The sequence below is a fragment of the Lonchura striata genome, chromosome 12 (assembly GCF_050655825.1).
Source record: "Lonchura striata isolate lonStrDom1 chromosome 12, ASM5065582v1, whole genome shotgun sequence".
Lineage (NCBI taxonomy): Eukaryota > Metazoa > Chordata > Aves > Passeriformes > Estrildidae > Lonchura > Lonchura striata.
Window position 1 is genome coordinate 14,382,501 of NC_140714.1, and position 13,316 is coordinate 14,395,816.

The following is a 13,316-nucleotide window of genomic DNA, read 5'->3' on the forward strand; positions in this document are numbered from 1 at the left end:
AGGAAGCAGAGCCCTGACTGGCTGCGGAGGGCATGGCTGTGCTGAGCTGTGCTGAGATGGGGAATTTTCCACTGGTGTTTGGACCAGGCCCAAGCTGAGGTGTTAGACCTGCCTGGCCCCTGTGGCTTTAAGGGGGTGCCCCAGAGAAAGGCGTTTGTGCCTCGCCACACTGCCCTGTCTCCCAGAACAGAGTGCCGGCGTGCCTTGGCTCTGGTGACCAGGGATGCTAAGGAGCAGCGGGACACTCCGTTCCACTCAGGAGTGCCATGGGGGTGCTGGCACTGCGGGGACCCTGGCTGAGGCGCAAAGGGCCCCACAGCACCCGGCCGTGCTGCAGCTGTAATCACACGCCGGGGCCGCGGCCACGGCAAACAAACAAGCACCGGCAGAGCCTATTTTCCTTGGCGCGTGGGGACGGGGGGAAGGAGCGGAATCCCACGGGCTCCTTTGGAAGTGCAACCCTTGAGAAAACAGAGGCGGGTCGGGGACAGAACGGACCCCCGTGCCCCCGGCTCTCCTCGCCGCGTGGGTCTCAGCCGCCGCGTGCCTCCCCAGCTGCTGACGCAGGTCTGGGACTGGCTGGGTCCCCCATGCCAGTGGGGCACAGCCAGCCCGGTCCTGCTGTCCCCCTGGAGCAAATGTCCGGCTGGTCCAATGGTGAGAGTGGCACGGCCAGGCACAGTGGTGGTGCCACGGGGCTTGGGTGAATCTTGGCTCCTAATTGTTACAGGGGGCTGTGCTGGGGGTGCCGGAGGCACATGGGGCTGTGGCTGAGGCCAGTCCCTCCTGATGTCCCCAGCACTGCCAGCAGCAAATGGCACCTTGGGATTTCTGCTATTGACCTGTCTGTGTCATCCCATTAAGGCCAGTTGTGTTTTGGGGAGCGTGGATTCTGGGAAAGCACCTTGCTTCCAAGATAAAAAGAAACTCCAGAGGTGTGGTAGGAAACCTGACATGTCCTTTTCCAGGCACTGTCTGTCCATCAGTCTCTGCAGTGCCATTACCTGTGTCACCACCTTCCCTGGGTGACCCTGTGTTCCTGAAGGGCAGTGCTTGAAGTTTAAAGCGAAACTCATCATACAGCCTAGCAGTGCCTGAGATGCTTTGGGCTCAAACTGGTGTCTCACTCAGCCTCTCCAAGAGCCACACTTAGTGTCATCGGCCTCGTGCTGTGTCCACCGTGTCCCCATCCCCATGCTGCCAGCTGTATCTGCCACCTGACCTTGTACCACATGGACTCAAGCTGGCAGGTGACAGCAACAGCCTGGGCTGTCCCAGGGCTGGACATGATTCCCTTTGTCTGGCCTCAGCTTCCTCGCTGCTTTTCCCAGCTTGCCTCAGTACTAGTACTTGGATGTTGGAGGATGTGGCAGCATGGTGGTGGCTGATACCTACAGCCATCCTGGGTGATGTGCCTGGTATGTGATACTGTGGCTGAGCTGCACCATGGCTCTGGCAGTGGAAAACCCTCTTCATGGCCTCACCATGATGTTTGGCTCCACACTCCCCTCCCTGAACTGCCTTTCCCTTCCCTGGTGTGTCCCAGACCCCATTCCGAGGCTCAGGTACAGTTGTCCCTCAGGACATGTGCTCAGAGGTAAGGCCCTGGATGGACACCACTGTCCACACACTGCAACAGAGATGGCCAGAAGTGGCCAGGCAAGTGTTAGTGCCAGCAGAGCCCTTCTAGTCAGGACAGCAGCTTTAAGAGCCACTTGTTGCTACTTGCTACTGCCAATCCTGCCCTGGCTGGAGCACCAGGGGAGTTGCCTGACCCAAGGCTGAGCCATGGTGTGGTGTTTGGGGCTGAAAGAGGTGAGGTGAGCCCAGGAGCAGTGCCTACTCTACCCACCTTGTGCTGGGGGCATGACTGGGGCTGGCTGGCATGACCAGCTGGTGGGGTTGTCATCTCCAGAGGATTTCAGGTGGAGCTATTGCAGGAGAATCTCCCGCAGATCTGTTTGGGGAAGGTCTATAGCAGGGCTATCCAGAGGGATTCTGCAGCCATGCACCAGGCAGGTTGCCTTGAGCTCTCCTTCCCCACAGCTGCTGGGGATCCCATGCCCATGTGGGTGCCCCCCAGAACCTTTGCCCCAAAGGTGAAGTGCCTGGCCATTCCCTGAATGGCTGGATTTGCCCCTTTGGGTGCCTCTTTCCTCTGGGGGAGGTGGCACCCTGGCACTGCCTTTGCTTAGCTGGAAGGTGGGGGATGGAACACCACAGGTTAAAACCAGGTTTGTGTTGCTAATTTTAGGAAGACAGACTGGAGGAAAGCTTTGCCTGTGTGTGCCTCAGGGGAAGGGCAGACCTACTCCCAGGGCAGCCGTGGAGGGGGTTTCTCTGTGGAAGGCAAGGAGAGGGGGCTTTCTCTGCTGTGTGCCCTGCTGGGGGCAATTTCCCTGGGTAGGGGTTGCCCAGGGACTGCCCAGGTTTGGGCTGTTGCCCAGCTGTGCCTGTGTGCTCACACACCGCTGTGCCCACAGCAGTGCCAGAGGCACAGCCAGTGCCACCCTGGGCCCAGCAGCAGTGCTGGGGGTAACCCCAGGGCTGGGGCTGGTGGCAGCAGGGGGAACATGACTGGCATCCCTGCCCACTTGCCCTCGCTGCCCATCTCTCTGGCAGGGCTCGGTCATCAGCACAGCCTCATGGAACATGAGACCAGTGTGCCCAGCTCTGCTGAAACCCGAACGGCCACCTGGGCAGGCGGGCACGGGCGGGGGGGCTGGCACCCCGGCACACACCGGCGGCAGCGGGGTACCTGGCTGCCAGCACGCAGGCCGGCAGCTGCGGCAGGCTTGGCGCTAAAGCCGGATTACCACCCGGAATAGTCCCGCGGCTCCAGCTGGGCCGGATTAACAAGGATTCATCTACAAGGAGAGGAGATGGGGCGGGAGGCTCTGCCCTGTGGGGGTGCCCGGCCTGGGGGAGCACTCACCTGCTGCCAGGCAGACCCTGTGCCTTCGCTCTGCGCAGGGGGAGCAGTGGGTGCTCACGGGTGGGAGCTGTGGGCTGTGGGGCACGGCCCCGCAGGCTGGCGCTGCCTGGCACAGGCAGGGCTGGCAGGCACTGGCTGCCTGTCCCCGCGGGTGCTGCACTGCCACCGGCGCTCCGGGGACCGTGCCGGGCCAGGGCTTGACCGGGGAAACTGGCACGGTGCAGGAGCCAGGCTTGCCCGGCGTAATACACATCCTGCTGGCCACGTTGCCAGATGTGATGGACCTCCCATCCAACATATCTGCTGGCACTGCTGACAGAATTACCTGCCCAGCCCCCCTGCTTCCTCCCGCCGGGATTTTCCACCTTTTAAATAAAGTGTGTGGAAGTGAGATGCGAGTCAGAGAGAGGGATGCAGTCCCTTCCAGGACTGAAACCCTCCCCCTGGTGCCCTGGTCCCCGAGGAAGGCTGGCCGGGGGCCGAGGTGAGCCCAGGACTGCCCATCTGGCAGAGCAGGGCAGGGATTTGGGAGCCCTGCCGCCCCACACACGTGTCCCCATGGCAGCGAGGGCGGGCAGGCTCTGTGCTGGCCGGGTGTGAGCCCAAAGCAGCCTCCCCGGAGCGCAGCCGTGGCCGGCGGGACGGTACGTGCCGCCCCACGCATCCGGCTCCGTGCTCCGTCCGTGGGACAGCACCGGGCCCGGCTCAGGCTGCCTGGCCACACCACGCTTTTGGTGGGGTGTCACCAAGCACTGGGACAGCCGGAGCAGCCTGGGAGAGGTGGGAGGTCTGGCTGCAGCGGGGCTGTCGCTGTCCTTGTGTCCCAGAGCCCGGCAGGCAGCGGAGAGGCGCGTGTCAGGAAATCGATGCAGCTTGCTCAGCACCCCCAGGAATGAGGCCCTGGGTGCCACAGCGGGGGGGTTCTGTGCCCACACCATCAGGCTGGCCGAGCGGGCGCTGGGGCTGCTGGTCAGGAGTGAGATGATGCCAGGCAGCATGTGGGCTACCCAACATGGCAGTGAAGATGGCAGCATCCCATCTGCTTGGGAGCACCCTGAGGGGAGAGATCCCTGAGGAGATGCTCTTTGCCCAGAGCAGAGGGTTCCCAACTAAGGTGGGCACACAGTGAGGCAGTGAACCCACCAAGCCCACCTGGAGGGGAACCAAGCCACCCCTTCTGGGCCACCCGTCACTCTGTATTTGTTGTTCTGCCTTATCGCAAGGCAAACAGCAGCAGGCAGGGCTCACACTGCCCGATCGAATCGTCTCATGCTCCCTCCTCTTTCATCTCCCCCCTTGCCCTGTCTACCTCCACCAGGAGAGCCTGGCTGAGGGGCAAAGGCCAGGGCCAGCTGGGGAAGTGGCAGTGAGTGGTGCTGGGCCTGTGCCAGGCCTGTGCCAGGCCTGTGCCAGGGCTGCCCAGCAGGAGGAAGCGTCTGGGTGGCAGCATGAAGCCTGGTGCATGCTGAATGAGTTCAGCCGTGCCGCTTGCTATTCCAAGAGACGCTTGGGGGAAGAAGTTGGTATTTCCTGAGCTGCCCAGAGAGGTGTAATTATAACCTGGGAGAAGAAAGGGGCTGCAGAGGAGAGTGCCCAGCCTTCCTGGCGCCCGTGGGGGAGCGGGCAGGGGAGTGGGCAGATCCTGCCCGCCACCAGCGGGATGTGGTGAAGCCCTGCCCACAGGCAGTCCTGCAGCACTGGGGGGCTTAGGGAGGTGACGGAACATCACAGATTGTGGTGCCCCCCTCAATCCCATACTGGGTGAGTGGGGTTCAGTGATGCCTGCCTGTGGTGGTGGGAAGGCGCAGAGTTAACGGTGGCTTTTGGACGTGCTGGCAGCCTTGTTCATGCCTGGATCCATCCCAAGCGGAGGCCTAGTGGAGGGGATAAATCATCACCCAGAACCCGCCCTGCGCTTCCCTCTCGTCCCCCGCATGGCTGAACCTTCTCATTTTGGTCCCTGCTGGCCTGTGTCCTGCCTCAGCTTCCCCACCTGGCTGGGTGCTGCAGGTAGGCTGGCCCAAATATGTGCCCACCACGCCAGGCTAACCACAGGGGCTTGGCCCCCCTGGCAGTGCCAGTAGCCAGTGTGTGGCCTGGGATGACCCTGCCAGGTCTTTGTGGCCTGGATGGGCAGGGACAAGCAGGGCAGCAGCTCAGGAGACCGGAGGTATTGGCACCCACACCCTGCCGTGTCATCCTTACCTTGTGTGTCAGGAGGACTGCTGGACCCGACTGTGCTGTGGGAAGGCTCCTCAGATTTCTGGGGACACAGATCCCCTGGGAGCATAAAGATGGGCATGTCCCCTGCTCACCCCATAGCGACCCCACGCAGCGGGGTGGCGGGGCAGCAGCATCCTCCCGGGATTGGGGACCACACTGCATCCCAGCCAGGCGTAACCTCCAGCTGGGTGGCACCGGCCCGTGGCTAGACATAGCCCCAGTGTGGAGCACCCTGGCCAGCCGGACAAGACCCCAGCCCCTCGGGGCAGTGGGGGGTGGCGGGACCCTGCCCCGGCTGCCAGCCTGCCCCAGAAAGCCACCCTGTGCCGTTTCCCAGCGGGGCGGGGAGGAACGGGCTCGCACAGAGGCGGCTTTGTGCGGCGTGCCAAGGCGTCCCGCGCTCGGCAGCCCGGCCGCCTTCCCCTGCCAAGGAGCTGTCTCCCGGCCCCGCGCTCTTTCCTGCTCCGTTTGTCCAGCCCTGACGTGCCCCCGAGCCCCCCGCCTTGGCACCCCGGCAGCGGCGGGACGTGGGTGAGCCCTTCGCGCCGGGCAGCACCTCGGGCTTTACATAACGGCGGCTGGGGGGTCCCTGCGCTCCCTACCCCGTCCTCATCCGCCCTCCCAAACATCCCCACTCGCCTGCTGGCACCCGTCTCCAGGAGGGGAAACTGAGTCATGGAGCCGAGAGCTGCGGGCAGGGGAGTGGAGGTGGGCAGGCGTTGTGGATGGGGACTCTGGGGCTGGGCAGTGCTGTGCTGGGAGCAAGCGAACAGGATTTGGGATGTCTGGCTGGGCGAGGGGGCAGTCCCACACTGGGACGCCGGTGGGGTACCGGAGCTCGGGCTGAGTTCCATGGGACATTGTGTGCTGAGGGGGCAGAGGGGAGAAGCACGCCACCGTGATGCCTGGCTCGGTGACCCTCTCATCCCCGGGCGCCTGTCCCTGCCGTGCCACCAGTGCTGGTGCTGAGCCCAGCTCCAGTGTCCCTGGTGGAGGCAGGACTTGTGAGACTCCAGGCCAGCCCCTCTGGTGCTCCTGCCCAGAGCTGGACCTCTGTTGCCTCCCTCTTGCAGAGCCTGAGTGGAGCCCATAGCAAGCCCAGCCGTCTCCCAGCCATGGATACCACGGACGTGCCGCTCCAGGCCGAGATGGTGGAGCTGGTGCCCAATGGGAAGCACACAGCCGCACTCACCGCCTCCACTGTCCCCTCACTGGCAGGTGACAGGTAGGGGCCTCAGGGCAAGCAGCGATGCCAGGGACTTGGGGGGTCCTCCGAGCTGCCCCCTGCCCTTGAGATACCAGCCAGTGCTGATGGTCCCTGCTTCTGCTTTGGCTTCACTCCTCTTCCTCCATGGACAGATTTGAAGAGAACCAGACTGGCGTGGCAGAGATGGAGGAGTTCCTGCCCCGTGGTGCTGAGAAGAAGCAGACACACTTCACTGATGTGAGTAGCAGCATGGGCACAGTGGTGGGGGTGGGATGGGGCAAGCTCCCAGTGTGACTGGTGCATCCCCTTCCTGTCGTGTCCTGTGAACAGTTTGAAGGGAAGACATCATTTGGGATGTCCGTCTTCAATCTGAGCAATGCCATCATGGGCAGTGGCATCCTGGGGCTGGCCTATGCCATGGCCAACACCGGCATCATCCTCTTCCTGTGAGTGCCATGGGGGTACGGGGGTGGGGGGGTGTCCAGGTGTGGGGGCTCCTCCAAGGGGATCAGTGCGTGCAGGCAAGAAAGAAGTCTCTGACTTGGGGTGATGCAGGAACCAGTGTCCTGCTGGCTGAGCAATGCTCTTGCTGGGATAAGTCTGCTGCTCTCCTGAGTGCTGTGCCCCACCTGGGGGGAAGGGGGAGGGTGAAGGCTTGCCTTCCTTACTACAAAGTCAGATTTACAAAAGTAGCTCGAATGACATGAGTGATGGCTCCTTTTGGGTGTGGAGACACGGGCTGAATCTGCCCCATGAGCACCCAAGTGGTGCTGAGGGAGTGGGTGGTATCCTGCCAGGACAGCTGCCCACAGGCAGTGCACTTCTGCATGGGGTTTGCCCCGCAGCCATGTCTGAGCCCTGCGCTGTGACCCACTGGTAACTGTGCTGTCCTCCTGCAGCTTCCTCCTCACAGCAGTGGCCCTGCTCTCCAGCTACTCCATCCACTTGCTGCTCAAGTCCTCGGGCATTGTGGGTGAGTGCCCAGTCCTCAGCAGGGCCGTGCCAGGGGGTCCCATCCCGACTCTCACCCACCACCGCTCCCCGTCCCACAGGCATTCGCGCCTACGAGCAGCTGGGCTACCGAGCCTTCGGCACGCCGGGGAAGCTGGCTGCAGCCATCGCCATCACGCTGCAGAACATTGGAGGTGAGGTTGGGGCCGGTCGGGGCTGGGGACAGGGGATGGGACCAGAGAACACCAGCGCAGCAAAACCTCGTTCTGCCCTGCAGCCATGTCCAGCTACCTGTACATTGTCAAATCTGAAGTGCCTCTGGTCATCCAGACCTTCCTGAACCTGGAGGAGAAGACCACGTGAGTGCCTCCAGCCCACGCTGCCTGCGTGCCTTCTCTGGGCAGGCGCCGGGGCCCTGGCTCCAGCTGTGCAGCCCATGGCAGGGATTTACTATCATTAAGCCACTACTATTTTTGATAACTGTCAGTGCTGAATAAGCCCCTGGGTGAGATTAAACTGAGCTGAACTTCCAATCCCTGTTCCTCACATCCTCTTGGGATCAGGCTGTCCTCCTTGAGCAGAACCTGGGGCTGCAGGGTGGGGGTCTGGTTAGGTATAGGTCCCCCCACCCCATGCCCACATCCCCACTAGCAACTCTAGCCCTTGTGGGTGCACCACAGTGGGGGCAGGCAGAACCCTAGCTCAAGGGCCCCCAGGGATGCTGGCCTCAGGGGTCCCCAAGGATGTTGTCTCAGGAGTCCCCAGGGATGTTAGCAGAGCAGGAAGGCCAGCCTCAGGGTACACCAGTGCCCCTGGGATTTGCCATCTTAAGGGTCCCTAGGACTGGCAGACAGCCCCCACAGTGGCTGCCTCTGCCCCCTGCGCACCAGCAGAATGGGGTGGTGAGCAGGGCCTCTGCTTCCAGGGACTGGTACATGAATGGGAACTACCTGGTGATCCTGGTTTCTGTCACCATTATCCTGCCCCTGGCCCTCATGAAGCAGCTGGGTAAGTCAGGGAGATGCTACCCATGGCACTGGGTCTCCCATGGGGTAATGGTGCCAGCCTGGATGTGCTGGGCAAGGAGGGGACACTTAGCCAGTGCAAGGGTCCCGCCCGCACCCACCAGCCACTCTCCTCCCTCCCCAGGCTACCTTGGCTACGCCAGCGGCTTCTCCCTCAGCTGTATGGTCTTCTTCCTCATCTCGGTGAGCACCCGCTGGCACAGGCTGGTGCCTTGGGGTGCCAGGCACCCCTCCTGCCGGGGTGTGAGGCTGGGCTGGTTGCTGTGGGGACAGCAGAGGCAGCAGGGACGGCGGATGCTCGGGGCTGCAGACGCTGTGGCAGGGCTGTCAAGCTGCTGGGTTATTTTTGGCTGAAGGAACCGAATGTTGTGGAAAGGGAGAGGGGGAAGGTGCTGGAGGGGCATCTGCACATGTGGCCCCTCCACGTGCTGCTGCCTCGCTCTGTCCCGCTGCTCACCCCCACAGGGACAGGCTGGGGGAGCAGCATGTCCACAGGGCAGCATTAGCAAAGGGTGTCCTAAGAGGGGTCCCAGCAGGGTCACTCTCCTGCTGGGCATGGTGCTGGTGTGGGCAATGTCTGCTGGGAGCTGGGGGCACCAAAAACTGACTGGCTCCATGTCCCCCCCACCCCAGGTCATCTACAAGAAGTTCCAGATCCCTTGCCCACTTCTGGAGCAGGAGGGGAACATCACGGGTGTCCTCAATGTCACCACTGTCAGCACTAGTGACTACCAGAATGGCTACACAGTCCTCCAGGCCCCCGAGCAGGACACTTGCACACCCAGCTTTTTTACCCTGAACTCACAGGTAAGGACCTGGGATGCACCCCTGAGGCTCTGGGTGAGCCCCCACCCTGTGCACCAAATGAAGATGGGTGGTCCTGGTGCTGGGCAGCACCTGCCACGGGCCCCCAGCAGTCAGTCGTCCTCCTCTCACTCAGACAGCATACACCATCCCCATCATGGCCTTCGCCTTCGTCTGCCACCCCGAGGTCCTGCCCATCTACACCGAGCTGAAGGAGTGAGTCCTGGGTGGGGGCACCCACGGGGAGGGGTGGGCTTCATCTGGTGCCCACCAAAGGCAGTGCTGTGTGGGACCTGCACCGGGGCACTGCGGGGAGGTGGGGGATATGACCCTGGGCTGGGTGAGTGTGTGGGTGGATGGTGGCTGATAGGACCTGGGATGGGTGATATCAGTCTCAGGAGGTGGGTGATACAACCTGGGGTAGGTGGGCAGGTGGGTGGTAGGCAATATCACCCCTGGGAGATTGGTGATATAAACCTGGGTGGGTGCTATGACCCCTGGGAGGTGTGTGATGTGACTCAGAATGGGTGCAGGGATGGTATCGCCCCTGGGAGGTGGGTGCCATGATCCAGGGGTGGTGGTGTGACCCCTGGGATGTGGGTGCTGTGACCCAGAGAGGGTGGGTGGCTGGTTGGTGCCACCTTGCCCAGGAAGAGGGATGCAGCCCTTGTCCGCACATCCCCCACACACCCCAGAGTGTTTTGGCACCACCCCTCCTCACTGGGTGGGTGCTTGGTGTCAGTGGGGGCCACGGGGCTGTGCTGAGCCCACCATGTCCTGCAGCCCCTCCAAGAAGAAGATGCAGTGCATCTCCAACATCTCCATCATGGTCATGTACCTCATGTACTTCTTGGCTGCCCTCTTTGGCTACCTCACGTTTTATGGTGAGCCCTCGGGGCGGGGACTGGGGCTGGCACACCTGTGCCAGGGGGGCGATGGTGCTGGGGCTCACCCAGGGGCTCCCTGTTGGTGTTCACAGATCGTGTGGAGTCAGAGCTGCTGCACACGTACAACAAGGTGGACCCCTTTGATGTGCTCATCCTGTGTGTGCGTGTGGCTGTGCTGACGGCTGTCACCCTCACCGTCCCCATTGTCCTCTTCCCGGTGAGTGGCTGCACAGGAATGCCAGGTGGCTTCAGCACCAGGCTTTGAGAAGGGAAACTGAGGCAGTGATGAAGAGAGGGATTAGGGAACAGGACATTCTGGGTGCCAGAAACAGGGCTGGAGCAGAGGCAGGGGTGATGGGGCAGAGTCAGGGCCACAGGGACAAGGCTGTGAAGGGGTGACAGGAACCAGTGGGGCATCAGAATCAGAGCTTGGGAAGGGAAAGGAGTTATGATGACCTGCAGGGCCATAGGGATAGGGCTAGAGTAGGGGTGATGGGGACCAGCAGGGCTGCAGTGACAGGGTATGGGTCCTGGCTCCAAGGATGGAGCGTGATACCCTGTCCCTGTCCCCAGGTGCGTCGGGCCATCCAGCAGATGCTGTTCCAAGGGAAAGACTTCAGCTGGATCCGCCACATCACCATTGCTGTGATCCTGCTGACTTTCATCAACCTCCTTGTCATCTTTGCCCCCTCCATTCTCGGCATCTTCGGCTTGATTGGTGGGTGGCAGCGCCCTGCTCCTGTCCCTCCCTGATCGCGGGGTGTTGCAGCAGCGTGCCAGCCCCTGTCCTGACTGGTGCTCAGCTTTGTCCCACCCTCCCGTGCCTCAGTTTTCCGTTCTCACCATGCCAGGACCAGGTGGTTGCTGGATCGCCCATCCCATCGCTGTCCTGGCAGGCTGGTTCCCACAGCACAGTGTGGCATTGCTCTTCCCCTGCGTGCTTCCCTTGATCCCCCCAGCCAGGCTCCCCCCGCTCAGCACTCAGCTCGGTGCCAGGGCTGCGGGAGGGGTGTGGGACAGTGCCAGCACACTGCGTCCCTGGGTTCCTGGAAGGCTTTGCCAGGACTGGGGGGGGCAAGGAGGGGGTGGGGGTGGACAGGACCTGTCCGGGCAGTGGGGCTGGCAGGGCTGAGCTGCAGGGTGGCAGGTCCCTGCCCACTCTGTCCCTGTCTTCTTCAGGTGCCACCTCTGCTCCCTGCCTCATCTTCATCTTCCCTGCCATCTTTTACATCCGTATCATGCCCAAGGATAAGGAGCCACTGCGCTCCACCCCCAAAATATTGGTAAGCATGGGCAGGGGTACAAGGATGGGGGCAAGCATGGGTTCTGAAGCTGGCTGGGAACCCTGTTGCCCTGGCCATCCCTGAGTCCCTTCTTTGTCTCCACAGGCTGCCTGCTTTGCCCTCCTTGGGGTGGTCTTCATGATCATGAGCTTGAGCTTCATCATCATCGACTGGACCACGGGTGGGGGGAAGAGCGGCGGCAGCCACTAGCCACTACCGGGTGCCCAAGCCAACCTCCCCCCCACCCACCCGGTGCCCCAGGGAGAGCCGACCCTGGGCTCAGCCCCCATGCTGCAGCCCCACCAGGATTCCCTGGGGACTTCTGCTGTTGCTGCCCGTCACCTGTGGTGATGGTGAGAGGGCATGAGCCATGGCAGGCATAAAGACTCCTCAACCTGTGTCCGGGATGGGGCAGTGAGCCCGGGGCAGGTCCTGTGCCCCCCAGCCACTCCAGCGGGCACCCTCCCTGCTCTGCGCCTCAGTTTCCTCATCTGTAAAATGGGGAGAATAATACTGCCCTACCTCACCCGGAGCTGGCTGTCAGGTGGAGCTCTTCTGCACCCCAAGAGCCACCAGCAGCAGGCACTGCCAGAGGCGCAGGGCACTGCCTGCCGTGGGGACCGAGGACCAGGCACTTCCCTGGCCTCCCCCAGACAGCATCAAGAGCCTGATGAACAGTGTCCATGGGGGCTGGAATCCAGCGGGGTGGTCAGACCTGTGACAGCACCTGTGCCCAAGCCACCCACCCTCTCCCCTGCCATCCCCCTATCCCCAAAGAGAAACCACCCACTGCCCTGGCATCATGGGGTACCCTGGTTCCTGTGGACCAGCGTGGTCCTTGTGCTGCAGCTGATGGTACCCAACCTGCTGCTCCTGAGCCTGCCAGGGGAACTGTTGGCTCCTGCTGCTGCGGATGGGAGCCTGCCGACCCCTAGGCCATGGATGGGGGGACCAGCTGCATTGCTCCAGGGAGGTGGCATGCACGCCATGGACTTTGCATCTGGCATCCTGCCCCTGCTGCAGCTTGGCTGCTGGGGGCCTGGTGCACCCAAGGGGCATGAGGGGGGCTTGTGGGGGGCTGGGGGCAGCACTCACTGGGGGCAAGCTCAGGGCTCTGGAGGCACCCCTCATCTGCATGCCCAGATGCCAGGGTGATGGGCACCCCAGGGTGATGGGCACCCCAGCAACCCAAGCTGTCCCTGCTTGCCTTGCACCCTGGGCCAGCACTTGGACCCCTACAGCCCTCACCATCCACCCACCCATCCATGCCGCTGAGATGCCCCAAACCATGCCAAAACCCGGAGAGCGGCTCTCCCACCCCCCACCTCCCCTCCCAGTATGGAGGGCAGCCCAGCAGGGTGGGCAGCACAGGGTTGGGGGGGGTCTGTCCTGCGGCAAAGTACATAAGAGACGTATTTTTTTATGTGGTGGTGGAGGCTGCGATGCTTTTTATAAATACTGTACATAAGAGCAGATCTTTTTTAACGTGTTGTGTTGCTCTGGGTAGCTCCGTATAATGTACACATCATATCGGGGGGCACCGCTGTGGACTCTCACCATCGCCCCGGGTCTGCTGCTGTTCCTGTCACCAGCCTGGCTGCCCCAGGGCCACCTCTGTCATTTGTAAATTATTGGTGGGAGTGATGCTGGCGGTGGCAGGAGGCCAGAGGTGAGAATAAAGATGTGAATGTGCCTAGGTCTCAGGCATCACTGGGGCGGGTGAGGTGTTGGCACGCAGGCTGGTGCCTCACACACGGCATCCTGAGGTGGCACGGACAGATAGACATGGGCCGCAGGGGTGCACAGACATGCATGAAGACAGCAGGGATATATGGACATGGATGTGCAGACGGATGAACAGCAGCACAAACAGCACAGACATACATCAGGACAGCACAGACACGCGGACATGGATGTTCAGGGGCCTCCATGGGAGCAGGGCCCCTGTGGAAGTTAGACCCCATGGAAACTGGACCCCGAGGGAGTGGGATCCCTGGGGAG

General features: G+C 62.3%; 1 protein-coding gene across 3 annotated transcripts in view; it reads left to right on the top strand.

The window, feature by feature from the left end:
• The window catches only part of SLC38A3 (solute carrier family 38 member 3), a 13,866-nt gene extending 1,078 nt beyond the window's left edge, over nt 1-12,788 (top strand). Inside the window, exons 1-16 of one of the 3 annotated variants that reach the window (XM_085590623.1) lie at nt 5,597-5,689; nt 6,232-6,383; nt 6,518-6,602; nt 6,696-6,811; nt 7,265-7,338; nt 7,418-7,510; nt 7,594-7,675; nt 8,242-8,324; nt 8,466-8,524; nt 8,975-9,148; nt 9,282-9,361; nt 9,929-10,029; nt 10,125-10,249; nt 10,606-10,750; nt 11,212-11,315; nt 11,421-12,788. In XM_085590623.1, coding sequence (XP_085446749.1) covers nt 6,274-6,383; nt 6,518-6,602; nt 6,696-6,811; nt 7,265-7,338; nt 7,418-7,510; nt 7,594-7,675; nt 8,242-8,324; nt 8,466-8,524; nt 8,975-9,148; nt 9,282-9,361; nt 9,929-10,029; nt 10,125-10,249; nt 10,606-10,750; nt 11,212-11,315; nt 11,421-11,525 — 1,536 coding nt within the window. In that variant the 5' untranslated portion in view covers nt 5,597-5,689; nt 6,232-6,273 and the 3' untranslated portion in view covers nt 11,526-12,788. Of the gene's footprint in view, nt 1-5,596; nt 5,690-5,716; nt 5,867-6,231; nt 6,384-6,517; nt 6,603-6,695; nt 6,812-7,264; nt 7,339-7,417; nt 7,511-7,593; nt 7,676-8,241; nt 8,325-8,465; nt 8,525-8,974; nt 9,149-9,281; nt 9,362-9,928; nt 10,030-10,124; nt 10,250-10,605; nt 10,751-11,211; nt 11,316-11,420 lie in introns of those variants that run through there. The other 2 variants (XM_085590622.1, XM_021533393.4) reach the window with 2 other exon arrangements.
• The last annotated feature ends 528 nt before the right edge of the window (nt 12,789-13,316 follow it).